Source organism: Periplaneta americana, chromosome 2 (genome assembly GCF_040183065.1).
Source record: "Periplaneta americana isolate PAMFEO1 chromosome 2, P.americana_PAMFEO1_priV1, whole genome shotgun sequence".
Lineage (NCBI taxonomy): Eukaryota > Metazoa > Arthropoda > Insecta > Blattodea > Blattidae > Periplaneta > Periplaneta americana.
In genome coordinates this window covers 63196220-63218506 of record NC_091118.1, presented here as the reverse complement: position 1 = coordinate 63218506, position 22287 = coordinate 63196220, and the positions used below count along the sequence as shown (strand labels likewise).

The window sequence follows — 22287 nt, the reverse complement described above, 5'->3', positions numbered from 1 at the left end:
ACTGAATGAGTTGGAGGCTATTTGCTCAGATCTTAAGGGAAAACATCTGTTAATTGTAGGGGACATCAACGCCAAACATCATGCTTGGAATAGTCCTGTTAGCGATTATAAAGGAAAGCAATTCTTTGATTTCTGTTGCTCACACAATTTAGCTATCCTGAACACTGGCAACAAACCTACCTTCAGACGCAACAACTCCACGAGTTTCATCGACGTGAGTGTATGTAGTCATTCTCTAACACCGTTCATCGTAGAATGGAAAGTTAGTGACTTTCACACAATGTCTGATCATGAATTAATCATAATCGACATAAAACTACAACCAAAGTTATATACTAATGCAGGAAGTGCACGCATTTACAAAACCAACAACGTCAAATGGTCGCGATTCCAAAGGGCAGCACGACTCAAACTGCGTCGAACATCCATAAACATTAATAATAGCAACACGCCGGAATCACTTAACTCAGCTATAGAACAACTGACTAGAAACATAACAGAACTATGTGAAGCTCATCTGCCAAAGAAATCTCAAACCGCGATCAAAAACTACTGGTGGACCGCAGAGTTAAACATAATGAGAAAACGAGTGTTAGCCAGCCACAGACGATACAAACGATGTAAATGTGAAACGCTTCGAATTAAATACGAGCAATTTTACAACAACATTAAAACTGATTACAAAAACAAAATTTTGCAGGCTAAAACTAAGGCATGGAAGGAGTTCTGCTCATCGCAAAGTCCACAAAACCCATGGGGGATAATTTATAAAATGTGTCGAAAACTCGAGAACTTCAACAGATCTCTCAATACTATCCAAACCGACAACGGGTTTACCTCTAATACATACGAAACAGCTAGTGTCCTAATCAATAAATTCTTTCCTGATGATTCTATAGACACGGATGTGCACAAGCGTACCAGACTTGAATCCGAGCTGTCACCTGACACGGAAGATGAACCACAATTCACAGCAGAAGAGGTAGAGAGGGCAATAAGAAAATTGAATGATAAAAAAGCACCAGGGATTGATGCAATCTCTGCCAATATAATTAAAAATGTACATACGAGCTGTGCCGATCTCTTTGTGAGTATTTTCAATAAATGTATGTCATTGCAAGTCTTTCCTGACTGCTGGAAAATCGCAAATGTTAAAATAATACCAAAACCGCACTGTCATAACCGAACAGCAAACGCGTATCGGCCTATCTGTCTGCTACCTGTTATGGGAAAACTCTTGGAGAAACTTATTATAGATAGAATTATGTATAACTTGTATAATACAAATATGTTAAAAGGGAATCAATATGGGTTCACACCGCAAAAATCCACAGAAGATGCAGTGCTTCATGTTGTGAACTGGGCAAATCAAACTCTAAGACGTCGGCAGTTCGGATTACTCATATCACTGGACATTTCGGGGGCATTTGACAACGCTTGGTGGCCTAAAATTATGTCTCAACTGAAGAAAAAAGGTTGTCCTAGAAACCTATATAACCTAGTCAAAAATTACTTTAGCAATCGCAAAGTACAACTCACGATAGGAACTACTACTCTAATGAAAGACGTTAATAAAGGATGTCCCCAGGGTTCCTGCTGTAGTCCAGGGCTTTGGAATATCTTATATGACGACCTGCTACAGATGGATCTGCCAAATGATTGTCAATTAATAGCATATGCTGATGACGCTCTCGTCCTAATAACAGCTGACAATATAAACTGTACTGAAAACAAAGCTAATGAAACGCTGACTTCCATATCCAAGTGGGGAAAAGACAACAAACTACAGTTCAACCCTCGTAAGACAAAAGCCTTGCTGATTACAAGGAAAAGAAATTACGACCTACCACACATACAGATGGACATGAAGGATATCGACATAGTAGAGACACTCTTGTATTTAGGCGTCACTCTCGACAAACGTATGTCTTTTAAGGCACATATTGATTCACTAGTCACTAAATCACACCAGTTTCAATCTGCTTTGCATAGGGCCACCAGACCAACCTGGGGTCTTAGTCCTGATATATTGCGAACAATATATCATAGCGCTTTCGAACCATTGATATTATACTGTGTCTCGGCATTTCAAAATATACTTCACAAAAAGTGGGTTCAAAATAAATTGATACAAATCCAGCGTGGATTCATTCTACGAATCACGAAGGCTTACAGAACCACATCGACAGACGCAGCCCTAGTGATCGCGGGTATACCACCATTGTTTTTAACAGCCATGGCTAAAGCTGAAATCTCTAACGTGAAAAGAAATGGGATATTTATAGAACAAGAATCATATCTTGAGGTGGAAAAAAGATCACATTTTCAATTAACTGGTCATCCGAAAGATTTTCACCGTGCATCAAATACATGTACAGATCGACATGAATACAACATCTATACTGACGGCTCTCGGTTGCAAAAGGAGAACGACGTCACCTTGGTGGGCTGTGCTTTTGTTATCTACTACAACACTACTGAAGTCCACTCTGCCACGTTCCGCCTGGCGCCCATGTGCTCCGTGTTCCAAGCAGAACTCTTTGCCATCTTGCAAGCAGTGAAATGGAGCATTACCAACGGGATTGACTCATGTATTCACAGCGACTCTCAATCTGCCTTACAAACCATTGACGATAAATACAACTTGCATTCTATAGCCGTCGAAATTAGATCCCTAATACTTAAATTTGAAGGTCGTATTTGCTTAATGTGGGTGCGCGGCCACACAGGTACTGAAGGAAACGAAAGAGCGGATACATTAGCGAAGCAAGCGGCCTCAACCAACTCAGAATATAAATATTCCACCTGTCCTATTTCGTACATCAAGCAGAAGATCAAGCACACAACTACACTCAAGTGGAATACATACTGGAACTCTAGTGTTAAAGGCTCTGTGACCAAGAAATTATTCTTTCCCAATGTACAAGACAGACTATGTTGCAGTCAGTTCTCAACCGACTTCTTTTACACCCAATTTATGACCGGCCATGGAAAATTCGGTTCCTACTTCGAAAGATTTAGGATCAGAAGTGCAGAAGAATCTCTGTGCATATGCAAAGAGAATCAGACTGTTGAACATTTGATTTTTCACTGTCCAGTTTTCGAAAGGAAAAGACACTTTTTAAGATATCATATCTCGGATTGCAATTTAAATTACTCCACACCCCTTTACCATTTTCTTAGAAAAAAATGTTGTTACAAACAATTCACAGAGTTTATACACCACATCCACGCAAGACTGTAGCTGTTAATTGTATATAAATTAATGATGTTATAAAATCCTAATGCACTATGTAAAACAAGGTGTCTATCTTTGGGACATAATAATAGTAATGACAACAATAACTATGTTTGTATTATAGATTTTACTATTGTTGAGTATTTGATGACAGGTATATAGTTTGTAACCATAAGTAATTTTGTTTTTATTTTTTCTTTACTATCGCAAACCAACTATATAATAGGTATTTTATTTGTAACTACGCCAATTATGTGCATTATCTCATTAATATTGCTTAAAATTGTGTATAAGATCACAAATTAATGTAATAATCTTGCAATTTCTCTACACCTTCGATTATAATTTCTAATTTTATTTCATTTTGTTTTAACTGAAAGTAATTATTGCATAACGTATTAGTATTGTTTACTGTCTCTTAATTAGTGTATTTATATTGTAACTATGATTCACACCTACTATTAATTCTTTAAAATTGTGTATTATCACTACATATTGTATTTCACATGTAACAAACTACAACCCTAATATACCAAAGGTAAAATAGGGTTTCAATATTTGGATAACAATAATAATAATAATATTAGATTGAATCAAAGAGATGTAATCTTGTAAAGTTCATTATGGAGTCATTATTACATCGGTTGTAAAAAATAATAAATTGTACTAAAAACAATGATTTTTTATTTAAATCACATTTATTTCATTTAAATCGAATTTTTTTAGATTAAATTTTTGTTTATATAAAAAATTTTAAATTATTCTCAGATTGGTGTATGCTTCAGTGTTTATGAAGTGCCTGGGATGAAAAATGAAAACTGTATATACATGCTGTGTTTTAACAATAATTTGAATTGGAATGTGATAGGCCTACATGACAACATATTTGAACCAGTTCTTCTGTCTTACAGCTGAATGCAACAGAAGGATCTGTTTGTAGAATAACAAAATTTGGCAACTTGTTTATCTAAGTCCTCTTTCTATTTCTCATTTGTTCGGATGACAAAGGGACTAAGTTTACTTCGCTTAATTTTCAGAGATAGTCCCTCAGTGGAAAGTTGATCCGTAACTAATGATTTCTTTCGTTTTGATACTGAAGGTGCAACTATTGGATCTGTCTCTAAATTTTTATTTTCATTGTCAGATATTGGAGTAGGCCTATCCTAATTTTTCCTTGTTTATCTTTTATGCTGTTACATTTTTCAATATATAACTTCATTGTAGCAACTAATCCCTGCATTTACAAACCATATGATTTGTATGTAGTTATCATGCCTTTTCCACTTGAAGTGGTAGAAAAAATTAATTATCTCCAAATTGGATCAAGTTTTCGTGGTCTGAATTCCCCATTTTAAGTTAACAGCAACGTTATTGCTACACTTTTACAAATAGAACAACTTAATACACTCAATAAAGTGACTCTTCTCTTAGCATAGCTAGTTACTACTAGATGTTAAACTCAAAAGTGACATAAAAGGAAGCTGGGGGGGGGGGATTTGAACAACAATGGACTACAAGCATTAGACAATTATAAGAAAGCGAATTGATTTTAATTATTTATCCATTAGGTATGTCATTGTTAGGGTTGCCAACCCTCTCGTATTTCCCGGGATCTCTCGTATTTGCCCCCAATTTTTATGTCTCCCGATTCTCGTTTTTTCCTCTGCGAGCATTTTTCTCCTATATTTTTGCAAATGTAAAAATCTTTATTCTAAACATTTAATTTTCCCTTGAATGATGATTTATTGTATATGATAAATTAATTTTGTTTTCGAGAGATGCATTAAAATGTGAAGCCTTTGTAGAGGTAATGCTCGCCAGAAATTGGTTTTAGAGCTCACCTGTTTAAAATCAAACAATATTAATATTATAAATTTGTAAAAACTGGCTAGTTCCATTCTAAGTATACCAAGTACTAATGCTTATACAAAGAGGGTACTTAATCTGATGAACAATAATTGTACAGATATTGACAACAGGAGCACGACACATCTAATCAAATCAGAGCTGCAAACTGCAGTCGACTTCAACTATTACGCGAGACAAAATCTATCTCAAAATACTCTTAATTTAGGCCTAAATCTAGCTGCCAATTGCATTATATATATTTTTTTACTGAACTGAATAATTTGTTAACTTTCTATGTGAAATTTTGTCGATTCCTTACTTTCCCGTATTTTCTTTTTAAAGAAGTTGGCAACCGTAGTCATTGTTAACAATAAATAGTGTGTAGGCCTATCTGTAAATGAGTAGCTACTTCAAAAATTAATATTAAACATAATTTAAAAAATAATAATTCACTGATAAAAGTAATTTGATTTAAATCAGTGATTTATGTAATAAAAATCAAGTGATTAAAATCATGATTTATATTGTTCCGTCCTGTGTTATATTATTGAAGAGATTACTACTATTTCGTGATGAACAATATATAGACTATAATAATTCATATAATATTTATTTTCATGTTGGGGGATTAAGAGTAGGCTCTAATTAATTTTGGGCTGGAGGCCACCAAGACCCTCCCGCTGGCGCCGCCGCCGAAAAAAAATCGTAGTCTTAAAATGTTAACACAATAAAACAAACTCAGGCGCCACTTAAAAATTTATCGACCTGGCGCTGGGATTTGTCTACCCCTGCCTGAAATAATGTTGTAAAAACTTACGTTTCACAGGAATGAGTTGCCTGGTGAAACTTCCTAACATGCTTCTTGAGATTCGTGGCTGTTGTGAATTGCTTGTCACATGCTTCACACTTAAAGTCCCTCTTCCTTAGCTGAGACTGAACGCCATGTACATTTCTTTTGTGTTTCAATAAATTCGAATTTGTGGTGAACGCACGATCACAATATGCACATGTATGTATACTTTCCTTCCATTATGTATAACAATAACGCGAAATACTGGTAACACCTGAGCGCCAAACACGTGTAAAGTACGTCGCCTGCACGACACGCTTTAGTCCCGGTCAACTTCGGCAGTTTTCGTGTTGACTCGGATTGGTTCGGTGGATTCAGGAATCCTGCCTGGCTGTACATTGAATGGCTCGTCTTTTGAATGACGATTCGTTACGATTCGTTTGAACGACGATTCGTTACGATTCTTTTGAACGACGATTCGTTGATACCACGAATCGATTCTTACGATTCTTTATTATTAGTCGTTCGAATGAACGATTCTTTCACGAATCGACCCAACTCTAATGTAGACCATGTTGTAATGGTACCGTATCGGGCGGCAATAATATGATTCGTTATCTCTTCTGTTTTTATATATTTGTCGTGAATATTATTTATATTATCAACTGAGTGTATAACATAATTTATCCGTTAATTGATATTTTATTAATGAAAAATCCAAAGAACAATGGAAAATAAGGGACTGAAAAATAAATGAAATAAGAGAATTTGATGTTCATGATTATAATGTTGTCGGAGTTTTATTATACTTTACTTTGAATTATTTTAACTTGCACCACAAAAGGCGTATGAAAATTAATGTTAACATTACCTATTTAGGGTTAAATCCAATGATAGGTTGCCAAGTGCCATGGCGGACGAGCGCAAGGCTACTACGTCATTCAAAATTATGCACGTATGCATTGCAGCCAACAATACACTATTTAGGGATGAGAGAAAGCCTGCAATCATGTATTTGAAAAGCCAATAAGTTGTAACTATGAAAACGTGGACGTAGTTTATAGACACAACACCAGGGTCGCATTGATACGATGCCTCCAGCACAGTAAACCCGTGCGGTACAGCAAGTGTTGATCCAACACATTAATACCCGGGATCGATTCCAGTATAGAAGCAATTCTTTGGGAAATGTATGAGAGAATTGCAAATTATCGTAAAATTAGGAACTTATACATCCAATGACAGGACAGGGAAAGGACTGACAAGACGGAGACTGGACTGAGAGCACATAGAGTGCACTGAGAAGATATAGAGTAGACTGAGAGGAGATAGAGTGGACTGAAAGGACTTAGATTGGATTGAGAACATATAGAGTGGAGTGAGAGTACATAGAGTGTACTGAGAGGACATAGAGTGGACTGAGAAGATATAGAGTAGACTGAGAGGAGATAGGGTGGACTGAAAGGACATACATTGGACTGAGAATATATAGAGTGGACTGAGAGGAAATATAGTGGACTGAGAGGAAATGGAGTGGACTGAGAGTACATTGAGTGCACTGAAAAGATGTAGAGTGGACTGAGAGGACATAGAGTGGCCTGAGAAGACAGAGAGTGGACTGAGAGGACATAGAGTGGACTGAAAGGGCATAGAGTGGACTGAGATGATATAGAGTGGATTGAGAGGACATAGAGTGGACTGAGAAGATACAGAGTGGACTGAGAGGACATAAAGTGGACTGAGAAGATATAGAGTGGACTGAGAGAACATAGAATGGACTGAGAGGACATAGAGTGGACTGAGAGGACAGAAAGTGGACTGAGAGGACACAGAGTGTAATGAGAGGACGTAGAATGGACAGAGAGGAGATAGAGTGGACTGAGAGGACAGAAAGTGAACTGAGAGGACAAAGAGTGTACTGAGAGGACATAGAATGGACTGAGAGGACAGAAAGTGGACTGAGAGGACACAGAGAGTAGTGAGAGGACAAAGAGAAGACTGAGAAGATATAGAGTGGACTGAGAGGACATAAAGTGCACTGAGAAGATATGGAGTGGACTGAGAAAACATAGAGTGGACTGAGACGACACAGAATGGACTGAGAAGACATAGAGCGGACTGAGAAGACATAGAGTGGACTGAGATGACATAGAGTGGAATGAGAAGGCAGGGAGTGGACTGATAGGACATAGAGTGGACTGAGAGGACTTAGATTGGTCTGAGAAGATATAGAGTGCACTGAGAAGACATAGAGTGGACTGAGAGGACATTGGGTGAACTGAAAGAACATAGAGCGAATTGAGAAGGCATAGATGGGACTGAGAAGAATTAGAGGAGCTTGAGAATACATAGAGTGGAACTTCGTCCTGTCATTCTCTCTCCAGTCTCTCCTTCTCTGTTCCTTGCTTCGAAAAATCGAAGGAGAATTGGGAGGAAAATTAATAGGTACGCAAAACGCGTCCTTGCAAGGGGTTGGGGGCTGTACAAAACTAAATATGTGAGCTCCAAGCCTGTTGGCCACTAGTCTCACTCCGGGTTACGCTGCTCCCCTGAAGGAGCTCTAGAAAATTTTGAAGGGGAAGCCGAAATTGGACGTAACCTCTTAGGTACCACATACGCGAGGGGGGCTGAGATTGATCAATTGATCACGGAACGGGGCGAGGAGGAGTTGGCTGGTGTTTGCCGTTAGGATGGCAAGACGCCGTCATCTGATGTTCGATGACAAAGCATGTGAAGGCCGTCGGAAGAAGCGCCGTGAAATCTAATCTGCAATTTGAGAGGTCCCTGTCCATTCAATTTGCGACTTATTGAATGACCTCGTATATTAATAGACTATTAATATTATCTGAACTAGAGCACACATCGTTTATAATAAAGGTGGAATTTATATGGGGAAGGGCATATAGGTCCGTGGCCCATTTGTTGTAGGGGTCATCCCGACACTCGTCTCACGCCTGAGGAAAACCACGGAATACCTTAGGCGAGATGAGTTGTCTCATGTATAGGAGACTAGCCAATTTGGCTATTATGTAGGAAGTGATTGTTAAGAGCCTTGTTGAATCGTCTCAATTTTGAGACAAGCCATTCGGCTATATGATGGCTCAATTACGAAGAGGGGGGAGAGATGTAATTAGTTAATTAATTTAAGTAATAGGGAGATTAATGGGGATATGAGTGCAGGTCCGTGGCCCATTTCTTTTAGGGCTCATCCCGACATTTGTCTTAGCGCCTTAGGAAAACCACGGAAAAACCTTAGGCAGGATGAGTTGTCTCAATATCAGAGACTAGCCAGTTGGCTCTTAGGTTGAATGACTCTATGAATCGATGGATATATACTAGCCAATTGGCTCTATGATACTTCCATCGATCAACAAAAGTAGATATTGTTAGGGAGGGATTTTATTTAGCCCAGTTAAGACAAGGTATTTTTAAAGCGGTTGCACTATCCAAGGAGTCTCATGGAGTTGAGTCGTCTCTACCAAAACCTGGGAGTAACGCCAGCCTCCCTGTCCTCCTGTCTCAATAGTATAGCTAATGGACCTGTCTGGTGTCTACGCCGTAACCTAGGATCATACTGGCCGAGGCCAGATATGAGCGGGTTGGGGTTAGCACGAGCTTCCGCATACAGGTTCCTACCCAGTCGAGCAATGAACTCGTCTATGGTTGGCAACTCTAGTTCATCATGGAACTTTCTTCTCGAGGTGACTCGGGGGAGATGGGTAATGAGTCGAATCACCTGGTTTTGGACAACTTGAAGTTTACGGAGATGGGACACTGCCGCAAACCCCCATGCGGGTGCGGCATAGGTAATGACAGAGCGAATGAGGGCCTTATACATGGTAAGTCCTACCCTCAGGTTGTCAGGAGTTAAGGCCGCCAGAATGGGATAGTGTCTAACTATCAGCCCGTTGGCCTTACGAAGAAGGGATTGGATGTGATCTCGGAAGTTGAGATGAGAGTCCATAATGATCCCTAAATATTTAATTTGGTTCATCCACGGCATTTCTCGTCCGAAAAGTGTGGGTGGTGGGGGTATGTCTTCGAGCCTCGCTCTTAGTGAAAAGAGTATGGCCTGACATTTCTCTACATTGACCTTGATTCTCCAGTCGTGGAACCACGGCTGGAGGTGATCTAAGATCGACTGTAATCTACGGGACGCTAGTCTATAGGTTTTGCCCATCGCCAAGAGGGCAGTGTCGTCTGCATAGATATACAGATGACTACTTCTGCCGTGGATATAGCGAAACGGGAGGTCATTAATGAATACATTGAAAAGTATGGGCCCGATAATGGAACCCTGTGGGACTCCTGCGTGAATTTCACGGGGGGTGGAGAAACTAGTCCCTACACGGGTTTTGAATGTACGGCCTCGGAGGTAGTTAGAAATGAGGCGTATCATTCCATCTGGGGCTCCCATGCCCAGTAACTTAACGAGGAGTCCCTCATGCCAAACCTTGTCGAATGCTCGCTCGATGTCCAGGTAAGCTGCAGCTATTACACGCTTCGTGCTCATAGCCCAGGTAATGTCCTCCGTCATGCGGAGTGCCTGGAGTGTAGTGGAACGATCAGGGTGGAAACCGAACTGCTCGTTCCTGATTTGGGGCAACACTACTTCAGTGAGGCGTCTATGTATGACCCGCTCCGCCAGTTTGCTGAGACAACTATAGTTGCTTGGATTCGTCTTATCCTTTCCGGGCTTTGGAAAGAGAACTACGTGAGCTTCTTTCCAGGGAATGGGATAGTGACCGGAAGCCAAGATGTTATTAATTATCTCTGCTATGCGCTTCATAGCTGACCTTGGGAGATGCTGCAATATAATTCCTTGGATACCGTCGGCTCCTGCGGCCTTATGAGGGCCGAGGCGACGAATGAAATGGGCGACCTCGTGGGTGTTCGTAGATCGTATCCCATTTTCCGGCTCCCTGCTAAGGAGATCTCGAACCGATTCCTCAACAGCTCTGATATGGGGCAAGTTTAAATTTTGTTCCACGGGTTGAAAAGTGGTCTCTAGAACGTCTGCCAGTGCGGTAGCCTTCTCCTCAGGAGTAAAGGCCGTGACATCTGGACCGACTACTAATGGGTGAATAGATTGAGACGGATTGGACAGAGCTCGAGATACACGCCAGACATCTGACATGTTTCTGCTGTCCATCGTCTCAACCTTGGATTTCCAAGCATCCACGACCGTTTCGTGGACCGCCTCACTGATCCGCCTGCGCAAGCGGTTCATTTCTGTTCTATGTTGATCTAACCTAGTACGCTTCCACAATGTTCTTGCTCTATTGCGTGCGATCTTTAGGTCTCTAATATAGGCTGGGAGCTGCATCCGTCCAGGTTGTGAAGACCGTTTCGGTATTGCAGCAACCATTGCCTTCTTTATGCACTCCGTCAGGTCGCTAACTGACCTATCTATCCCTGCCGGAGTGACTTCAGGGGGGAGTGGTGGAAGCGTAGCGGCTACCTGGTCTTGGAAGAACACCCAGTCTGCCGCCTTGTAGTTGAATTTCTCAGCGGTTGGGGAGAGTTCGACTGGGTGCATGATCTCCATTATCACCGGTAGGTGGTCGGACGGAAGATCATCCAGGGTTGTTAGTCTCGCTCTAGTTGTGAGACCTTTCACCAGAGCGATGTCTAATATGTCAGGCAGTTGATTTGCAGCATCCGGTACGTGTGTGGGTTCCCTAGGGGCCATCACGACGTATCCGTTTCCTGTAGAATTAAGAAAAAGCCTATCGCCCTGCCGATTGGGGCGTTGACAGTTCCAGCTAGCGTGCTTCGCGTTGAGGTCGCCGGCGGCTACGAATCTATCGGATAGACTTGTCACTATTTCTAAATCGCGTTCATTTAGTATGCCCGGAGGACTGTAGGCAGCCATAAGCAGAAAGGGGAGTCTGCCTATGTAGGCTCTAATAGCCACTGCCTCTAATGCCGCTAGCTGGGGAAGGAGATACTCACAGTGCGCGATCGTAGAACGAACGAACACCGCTACACCTCCGCCTCTTCTACCTGCTCTATCTTGTCTATAGACTTTAAACCCCGCGCATCTTAAATTTACTTGGGGTGTCAGGAACGTTTCTGTTATAAATGCTACGTCTATATTATTAGCGTCTAGGAAAGCCCTGAACTCATATCTATCATGTCTAAGGCCCCTGGCGTTCCATATACATATCCTAGCAACTCCGTCACTTCGTCTGGCCATTGAGAGAAACGAGGGAGGTTAGGAGCTTAAATATCTCCGGGAGGGCAGACATAGGATTCTCCATAAGGAGAACTATCACTCTGGTTAATCCTTCTAGGATTGGGGCGAGCGGGAGGTTAGGGTTTGCTAATTGCAACGCCTCGGCAAAGTGCTGAACTTGGTCCAAGGTCGCGCCTTGACCAGTCGGGCCTTTCGAGGTGCTTGCAATAGCTTCCTGTGGGACAGGAGCGGAGATGGACTCTACCGTGGTAGCCTTGGTGGCTTTTCTGCTGCCCCTGTTGCGCTTAGGGCGCTGAGAAAGTGATCCTAGATTATTGGCAGCAGTTTGGGGGGCTGTCGCTGCCACGGTGGACCACAGGCGCGGCAACGGGCACCTCCAAAAGCGAAGGGATGTCCGCCTGCTGCTGCTGTTGGCGGACCGGCCCGAGTTCCGTGCGTCGCTCCGCACGGGGCCCCTGCACAGGGGCGCGAGCCTGTGGCTGCGGCTGCTGTTCTCGGAACAGCTGCTGCTGCCTCGCAGCTCGCTCCACCCGCTGCTGCCGGAGCCACTCGTATTGGAGCGTCCGCTGTTCCTCGAGCTCTGCCCTCCTCCGTCGGGCAGCCCTGCTCGTTCCTTCCGTGGCATCTCTAACCTGTAGTGCTACGGGACACCCTCCGTAATTGGCGGTGTGAGCGCCAGTACAGAGTGCGCATGTAGCAGGGACATCGTGCGGCTTGCGACAAGCTCGACACATAGGCTGCGCTTTGCAGCTAGCCTGCGTGTGGTAGTACCACTGGCAGTTGCTGCACTGAGGCGGGCGCTTGCTGGGGACGTAATCCTCAACTGTTACCCTCATCAGGCAGCACTGACGCAAGGCTCTCATTCTATCCCGGGTTTCGGGGGAATTCTCCACATCGACAATGACCATTGGGAGTTTGGCCTTTGTCCTTGATGAGAGCATCCTCGTCACTCGCCGGACGATTATGCTTTGGAATTCCAGGTCGCCCTGGATGTCCTCCTCATCTGTGTGAATATCTATTCTTCTTAGAACGAATCGCAGAGGCTTGTCGTTCTTGGGGCGCAGCAAGTTGTACGCTACTCCCCGTTCGGTCAGGAACCTGCAAAGATTTGCGTAGTCCCTTTCGCAAACAGTTTTCACGGCCGTCCCGCCGCGCGCCCTGTACGAGCATAAGCCCAACGGTTCGTATTCGGCCTTGAACTGTAAGTTCAGTCGGCCCAGCGAGCCAGTGAAGGCTGGCGTAATAATAACGGGTGGGATATCACCACGTCGCCTAGTGAGGGCAGTCTCAACATCATCTTCCTCGTCCTCACTCTCCGACACGTGAATACGAGCTGGGGAAGGGGGGCGGGGAACTGCCTGATCTACCTCAGGGGCAGCAGCCGTCTCCTGTGGGGACTCAGGTCCGGCGGGGGGTGCTGCCTCCTCGGTCACGACTTGAAGAGTCGCCGCCTCTAATTTCTCCAAGGTAGAGAGAGCCGATCTCTCTTCCTTGGTGAGCTCACTAGCGGAAGGAATGCCGCCCTGCTCAGTCTTAGCTGAGCCCTTCTTCTTCTTCTTTTTGGTCTTAATGACCTGAAGTGCGCCGGACCTAGATGGAATCGGCGGCACTTCATCAGCCAATACCGTAACACCACGGCTATTCAGTCCGCTAGGACCGGGCAAGTCAATACGTGTCACCTCAGTGACCTTGGGAGCTACCTTGGGAGGGGTGGGCTTTCTCGGAAGTCCTGAAGGGACTGGGATGGTGGTAGGGGGACGAAGCTCAAGGATCTCCGCAACGGGGACCGGGACAGGCGGCGTCCGTATAGGACCAGCCGATCGCAGGTTCCGACGCCTGGGCGGAGGAGTAATCTGCGCGGGACGCGACACGCGCAAGTAGGAGGTGGTGGGCCCTGTCTGGCTAGTGCAAACTAGCAACCGCTTTACGCCACCTGCAGTAGGTTGGCTCGTGGCCTTGTTGCTCTTAACTGGAGCCATTCGAATTAGAGATTCGATCCTGTCAGGGGGGGAGACCTAAGCGGCACTCTGTCCGCAGTGCAAGAACCTGCTAGGCCCCTTTCCCACTAAGGGTGGAAGCCCAGCAGTTACGCCCGACCGGTCGCCGAAGCCTAGCCCGGTTAGCCGATCGCAACAAGCGTTGCTGAGCCCGCCGGGGACCGTCGGTTTGGTTCGCTAATTTCGCTGGCCCTGATAAGGGCCGGACGAAAATTTGCGTAGCCCTCAGAAGGGCCGGGCAATAGTAGAAGAGTGGAGGGCGGAAAGCAAATTAGCCCGAAGGCCCTGCCTTTGGGCAGTCACTCCGGCACGAAGGCACAGAGTCTCTCCCTAGCAGGAAGCCTGCCTAGGGGCCGAGGACGGCTAGGGGTCTCCTCGAGAGAGGACCCAATCCCCGACCGGGATCCGCCTGGCCTAGGGAAGTTAGTGCGCACAGCCCTCCGTAGGCTGCGCGGCTTTCTTCGCGCTGAGCGCCGGTGCGGCAATGGAACCAATAGGCTGCTCTTTAAGAAGTGCCTATTACGTAGGTGTCCGCCGCCTGGCCGACAGAAGTACGATGCTCGGCGCCTCGAGCCTCCCTGGCCGAGAGCTGCTTGGCTGCTGCGCTCGCTTGCTGCTGTAGAACTGAGGAATCTGGTTGGTTGTCCGCTGTAGCTGCTTTCGCCGGTGCGCCAATCAGAAGGCCTCAGGACACGTCTTGCTCCTTTCACGTCCAAGAAAGAAGTCCTCTCCGCTCATCCGTTCCTTGCTTAATGTCTCTCTCTTTTTTATTTTCTTACGACTTCGCAGGAGGGGAGATTCGATCCGTGAAAGTTCGTAACTAAACCTAAACGCACGCTTTTTGTTCACGCTTCAGACCTCTCGGCTACCGAGGCGAGTTGGGGGTAAAAGGGAAAATGAATCTATTTATGTTTAAGGGAACTGCCATAACGTATTGTAGAAGGGGACAATGACCGAATAGCGTGGGTAGAAACTGGTGGGCTTGTGAATGTCGCTTGGTAGGGGTTGACTACGGGTATGGCTTCATTGTGTCTGTGTCCAACTTCGTGTACAGACGTAACCACGTGTAGTGATGATCCGTACCGAAGACGTGTACTTATTACGAGTGTCCAACCTGTGGGAAAAAAAAAGACTATTGTGTTACTTCGAGGACGTGCAAAGTTAACAGGTGAGTGTTGTTTAATGAAAACCACATTACATTGTGTTGTGTTGTGTTGTGTTGTGTCAGTACATGTTGTGGACAGTTGTCTAATGCGTATTGCATTGTGGTTGTGGACAGTTGTCTAATGCGTATTGTCTAATGCATATTACATAGTGGTCTGCAGTGATCCATCGAAGCGGGACAGATAGTAGAGAGAGAGAGCATGCGAGCGAGGTGCCGAGCGGCGCGGGTGGGGATAACTTCCCCTACTGGCGTTCGCCGTAATACGTTTTTGCCCATTATTTATTTTAACACTAACTATTATCTGTGGTATGGTTTCGAAAGTGCACTGATAAAGTATTACGTAATAGATATTATAATAAATAAACCAACCCTTTAGCAACTGTGACTTTCCACTAACATTGTCAGTAAACGTAGAGAAGTCTTTAATAATGTCTTTCAAGAAAACCTTTTTCTTTTTCAGCATGTGCTTCAGTCTGTCTGGCTCTTCGTTCTTCAGGGTCCCTCCGCTTCTTTGTTTCTGGGGTTGACAAATAAGCTGGCAAATCAGGAAAAATTGTAGGGAGTGCTCCTGTTACTAACTTCAACCTATCTATAGGACGTTCCTTCCACTCTCCCGACGAATCCTTATATTTTTCCACTTTTATTACATCTTGTTCATGAAAATGGTGTATGCAAACCACAGCCCACTTTGAAGGTTGCCAGTGCTTGCGTGGTATTTTTCTTATCCAGGCTTGGCGAAGTTTCTCTTCATTTGGGAATATGAATACTGGAACATAACCTCCTTTGCTCGGATAATTTGAAGTGCAGTTAGGAACACAACATTTATCTAGCATTGTAATTAATGTAATGCAAGATCACTTTTCTACCTTTGATAGATTGTCTGGTAAAAATCAATTCATTTTAAAAAATGGTCAAATATCAATATTCTCTTCTAACACAAAATAAAAATATATATTATTTATTTTGTAATTTGTAAGGATTGTGAAACGGGCCCCAGGCCAACACAGGTTATCCTTCCTATTGTGAATGGGCCTAAATGACCAATTGCATTTACTAAAATTAACACAAAACGTACAGAAACAGCGATAATGTGACAGGACTTTGTGTAATCCTAAAAAACATCATTAGGAATATGTCCTATTACTTTTATCCACAAAACTGTAGTACTTTGTCATATATTTCACTTTGATACATCTATTGTGATTGGGTCATTTAGACCCAGTCACGGATTTTGATTTTAATTATGAGTTACATAGTGTTGTTGTGTTCCAACACACACTAACATACACTCTCACAAACTCTCACACTTACACACTCTCACACACACCATAAGCAGTGCTGAAGGTTATACATACCAATTATCCCTCACAGAGTGGTAGTAATTTCTTACTTCTAGCTTCTCTTTTACGGATTGATATTTGTTGGTGGTCAAGTTCGTATCTTACTCTATCCCACAGCTCATCAAAAGTGAATTTATTTTTGTATTGCTTAAAGGCTCTTAATATACGCTTTACAATTTTTTTAATACCCCGGTATTTGGCTAAATATGGATCCATGATTTTAATGTTAAATAGATTAAATACATATTTAAAACTCTGTAATTTGTATGTTAAAAACAGACGATAAAATAACTAATAATTTCGAATCCAAACTTGTTTAGACGTTGCTTAGCGACGTGCGACAAACAAACAATTGAATCGGTCATTGCAGAAAGGGGATAAGTCATAAAATCTTACTTTTGAGATAATCAATAAAAACTGTTTTCTTCTTCCAATACTGGAGTAATCATTATAAATATTTTTTCTTACTTTGTTTATGAATAGTGAAGTATAATACATCATGTTAAACATCTGACATCTCAAACACTTTTGTTTAAAATAGGCCATAGGCCTACACTTACACATAAACGGGATAATTAATTACATTTGAAAATAAGGGGTATCAAACGTAAATCATGTTAATTCACTCTGTGTCACTGAACGTTATTCTCTTCCGAATTTTCGAAGCATTTCTCACAAGCCGACAACAGTACCTACAGTATTGAAACCGAACGAAACAAAACTGGCTAATATGGTGGGCAACTTATTTGGCTAAACTAACCTTAAGGTAGTTTTCTTCTTATTCCCCTTATACCCCTTGCATATACGAATCTGTGACAGGTCAGGATTGGTTAGTTTAAGCTTTTATTATGCCTAGACATATACGATCAACGACTAAACTAGCGTTGATGTAGTTATCTTCCTACTCCGCGTATACACCTTGCATATATGATCAACTGCATCTCCACAAGAAATCAAATTTAACGATTTTCACTTCCGAAATCACCGAAAATACTTCAGCGCTAGTTTCACCATTCTACTATAAATGATGTAGTGATTACACGATTTAAATAATAACACCATTGTTACCAGTACTTTATTTTGTGTAAAATCCTGTCTGAACAACTGTTTTGTTTTGTAATTATTTTCCAAAGTTTTTCCGAATGCTTATGTTTCGTTAATTTTTATACTATGACTCAATATTATAATGTTAATGCACGACTTAAAATAATTTATCCATTATATTACCTATATATAATAAAAAGGATCAATTTTTAAAGCGATTAGAATAATCACATAACTTCAATTTCTCCATACCCAACTACATTTAATAATTATCAACTGATTCAATATCTGCAATATAACGTCTTGGTAACATGAGGTTAATTTTCGACATGTTACTGTTCAGTTAGGTATCGGTATGTATTTATTTGTTAATGGTACATGTACATATTTATTTGTTGGGCTTTCCCATATAAATCACTGCTGTGTGGCGTGTATAGAGAAATCGTATTCACATTCATTATTTCCTGTTAATTTTTATCGGTGTGACAAAATATCGGTGTAATTAATGCATATTGTGCTTACTTATCGATATAAAATATCGGTGTGACAAAATCACAGGTAAACGTCACAGATATTTAATTGTCACAGTCACAGTTGTCACAGATACTTGAAAATATCGTTTAAGCTCATCTCTACTCCCGCTCGTTCTCGTAGGCGAGACTAACTGGCCGATAACGCCAGTTCCGAGAATCGTATTCTCGAGATCGGCACTCTCGGGAACGAGGAATACCGGGTCCCGGCCTGTTATCGCACGGCCGACTTATCGTTATGAAATGCGTACACTGACTGCCAGCTTAATTGCCGCTCATCACTGCAATTCGTGACTCTTTCTGAAATATTAATGTTCATAAAGTAATTTAAGAAGGCACAGCAGTGTGGTATGCAATAATACAGCACATTATGAATGTCGACATTCTTACAGAGGTCACACTATTTTAATGAACTATTTATTGCCTTTCCGGAGAAGCAAAATAATGCAGCACTTTCAGTCGTTACCTAATCCTAAGCTAGTCTAAAACAATAAGTTATGGTTGGAGCTATGATATACTTTCTCGCTATCAGCATTTCGTTGACATTCCATATTTTATCATTCGATAGTGTTTTGTATACGCTATAGTAATGGATATCACACGACTGTGATTATTATATTGCGCGTTCACATCTGGATGTTTCGTTGTTATGCAAGGGCATCTTCATCAGCATGGGTAATTATTGCGCTGTGGAAGGACGAAATAAAATAATACTTATTTATATTATTATAAAAAAACCAAAGACTCTGACAAAAGATATTTTTGTTTCCCAACTGATAAAATGCTGAATGTGAAATGGAAACACTTTTGCAAGGGGAAGGACAGAATTACGAAATAGAGTAGATCCTTTCACAAATTGATCATAATTACTTACAAATGCATTTTAAGGAACCCGGAGGTTCATTGCCGCTCTCACATAAGCCCGCCATCGGTCTCTATCCTGAGCAAGATTAATTCAGTCTCTACCATCATATCCATTTTTATATTATCTTCCCATCTACGTCTCTGCCTCTCCAAACGTCCTTTCCCTCCGGCCATCCAACTAACACTCTATATCCATTTCTGGATTCACCCATACATGCCCATTTCAAACCTCTGAATTTAATATTCCTAATTATGTCAGGTGATAGTACAATGCGTGCAGTTCTACGTTGTGCAACTTCCTCCATATCTTCCTAAGAATCTTATTCTCGAACACCCTTAACCTCTGTTCCTCAAAGTGAGAGTCCAAATTTCACAACCATACAGAACAACCCGTAATATAACTGTCTTATAAATTCTAACTTTCAGGTTTTTTGAGAGCAGGCTGGATGACAGAAGCTTCTCAACCGAATAATAACAGGCATTTCCCCCCATATTTATTCTGCGTTTCCTCCTGAGTGTCATTTATATTTGCTTTATCATAACAACAGAGAATAAAAGAGAGTTATTATTATTATTATTATTATTATTATTATTATTATTATTAAATTAGTTACTTTACGACGCTTTATCAACTGCTATAGCTTTCTAGCGTCTGAATGAGATGATTATAATGCCAGCGAAATGAGTCCAGGGTCCAGCGCCGAAAGTTACCCAGCATTTGCTCTCAATGGGTTGAGGCGAGAAACCTCAGCCAGATAAAGGCTGGTTCACAATAAACCGGGAACGGAAACGACAACGAGAAATAATGTTAAAATAAATGTATTTAAATGTGAACATTCACAATTAACGAGAAAATTGCCGGAGCCCGGAAACGGGAACGTGAAAGTTAATTGTGAATGCTCACATTTAAATGTATTTATTTTAACATTATTTCTCGTTGTCGTTTCCGTTCCGGTTTATTGTGAACCAGCCTTTATCTGGCTGAATACAAAGCGAGTGCATCAGAAATAGCAGCTAATTACAGGACGATTTTGGTACAATTGTTCTTCCTAAAACAGTAATCAGAACTCTTCAACGGGCCGGGTACAATACCGGAGTGCCAAGGAGGAAACTGTGTATAAGCAAGGTAAATAAAAAGAAGAGATTTCTTTTCGCAAATGAATTTGCCGACAAAGATGTAGGGTTCTGGAACAAGATTGTATTTTCATATGAAAGTAAATTTAATATATCTCATTCTGATGGACGGCTTTTGGTCTGGAGAAAACCGAACACAGAACTGGACCAGAAGAATATACTATCAACAGTTAAGCATGGAGGGTGGGGGTGCATGCCGGCCACTGGTGTAGTAGAACTGGTATTTATTGACAATTTACCCATGGACAAGTTCAAGTATAAGCAGATATTGCAGGACAATCTTAAGAAGAGCGCAGATAAACTTGGTCTTTCAGGGGATTATTATTTTCAACAAGATAATGACCCAAAACATACCGCAGAATTTGTTCGTTTGTGGATTGTTTACTTTGTACACTCCACCCCAATCCCCTGACTTGAATCCAATCGAACTCTTGTGGGTTTAACTAGAGAAATGAGTCCGGAAACATCGAATATCCAACAAGAATGATCTCAAACAGAAAATTCTAGAGGAATGGCATGAATTAGGGCAGAATATCACTGAAAAATTAGTTTCTTCCTTGCCTGCACGATTGAAAGAAGTCACTCTCAGGAAAGGGTGGGCAATTAAGTACTAAAGGTTGTTTTGTTTGTATTTTGTGTCTATTTTCGAATACTTTTGTCCAAGCTTCTTGTAGCCGAATCGTACAATGTTTTTTTCTTTTATTGAAGAGTTGATGAATTGATTATTTTCACAAGCATTATCTTTTCTCTTCATTACATTCCCACCCACAAGTAGTTAAAACATTAATCATTACTTTTCTGAATACTTTTGTCCATCACTGTATGTAGACGTAGAGTCTCAGTTCAATAAAGTACTCTTCAATAGTTTTTTCAATTGCTTCTCCATCTTTTAAAACCCTATACGCCTATACTGCCCTGTATTACCGACTGCAGTTGTTTTAAATTGACCGATGTTTTAAAAAGAGATTATGAATCTACCATTCTCAGCACAATAACCAAAATTATTAAGTCATAAAAGAGGGTCTATAAGATCGTCTATAAGAGAGGGTTTGGGGTGTTAACCTGCGAGTTAGAACGTGAAATGGTTCAATCTGAAATAGGCTACAATACACCTACCTGAGGTATGCGCATCATTTGAAATTGTAAGTTATGAGCAAATTTTCCAAGTAATGTTCCTAAAATTGTCCCCCCACCCTTCCATCCATCTTAAGTTATCTATAAAAACCTGAATAATTTTAATTGAAATCCCTGAAACATGTTATCTGAAGTCCGACATTTTATTTATCCTTTATTTTAAAAGGGACAATGAAAGTGCTAATTATTTCAAGCAGTAGGGCTAGCAACATTTTTTTACGAGAGTTGTGAAGTGTAAGCATAGAGTTCAATGATTTTCTTAAAAACTACTTCTTTGATTGTAACGCACGAAATAAATGTTCGTCTTTCCACTAGAGGCGCTGAAAACAGTTTGTGTGTCCAGACACTAGTGTACTCTACAAGGACATTACCACAACTATCTCCTTATGTATCGATTATTATGATCGAGTAGCACGATATTTAAGGCGGTTGTAATAATAATCGGAGAACTCGATTTGAGCGATTGGTCAACTTTGATAATTTTTACCATACATGAGTTACGAGTAAACATTTCCAAAATGTGTGCACGAATTGCGCGTAATGGAATATACTTCTGAAATCCCATCCCACCCAATACTAGGCACTACCCCATATTAGGAAACGAAGTTTAATATTTCTTAAAATCGAGTTTGTATCTTAAAGTAATATAATGGCAGCCTACAACGTAAGGAAATAGTTGGAGAATCAATTTACATTATCGGTGGATACAAATATTTGATATTACAGACGGTATTAATGAAACAAAAAAAGGTACCTCATATTAGGCCACTTTACTCTAATTTTCTCCCCGAGTAAATCATGCTAAGGATTACTTCGCCCTTCAAAACCAATTTTCCTTGGTTAGGTTCGAACCTGCGTACCTCGGATCCAAAGACTGGCACGGTAACCACTCGACCACCGCGGGTGATCAATTTACAGTGAACAAGCACTGTGATGACCAACGAGTTAGAAATCTCTCTTCTAACTCGTTGGTGATTGATGACTGATGACGATGAGGTACTCCG

At 41.6% G+C, this 22287-nt stretch overlaps 1 protein-coding gene across 2 annotated transcripts in view; it reads left to right on the top strand.

Moving 5' to 3' along the window:
• Window positions 1-22287, top strand: part of LOC138694288 (tonsoku-like protein) — a 70191-nt gene that overhangs the window by 37356 nt on the left and 10548 nt on the right. The window contains exon 6 of one of the 2 annotated variants that reach the window (XM_069817815.1): window positions 15698-20873. The exons of the other annotated variant lie outside the window; for it this stretch is intronic. Within the exon in view, the coding sequence (XP_069673916.1) occupies window positions 15698-15796 (99 nt within the window). The 3' untranslated portion in view covers window positions 15797-20873. Of the gene's footprint in view, window positions 1-15697; window positions 20874-22287 lie in introns of those variants that run through there. 2 annotated transcript variants of the gene reach the window in all.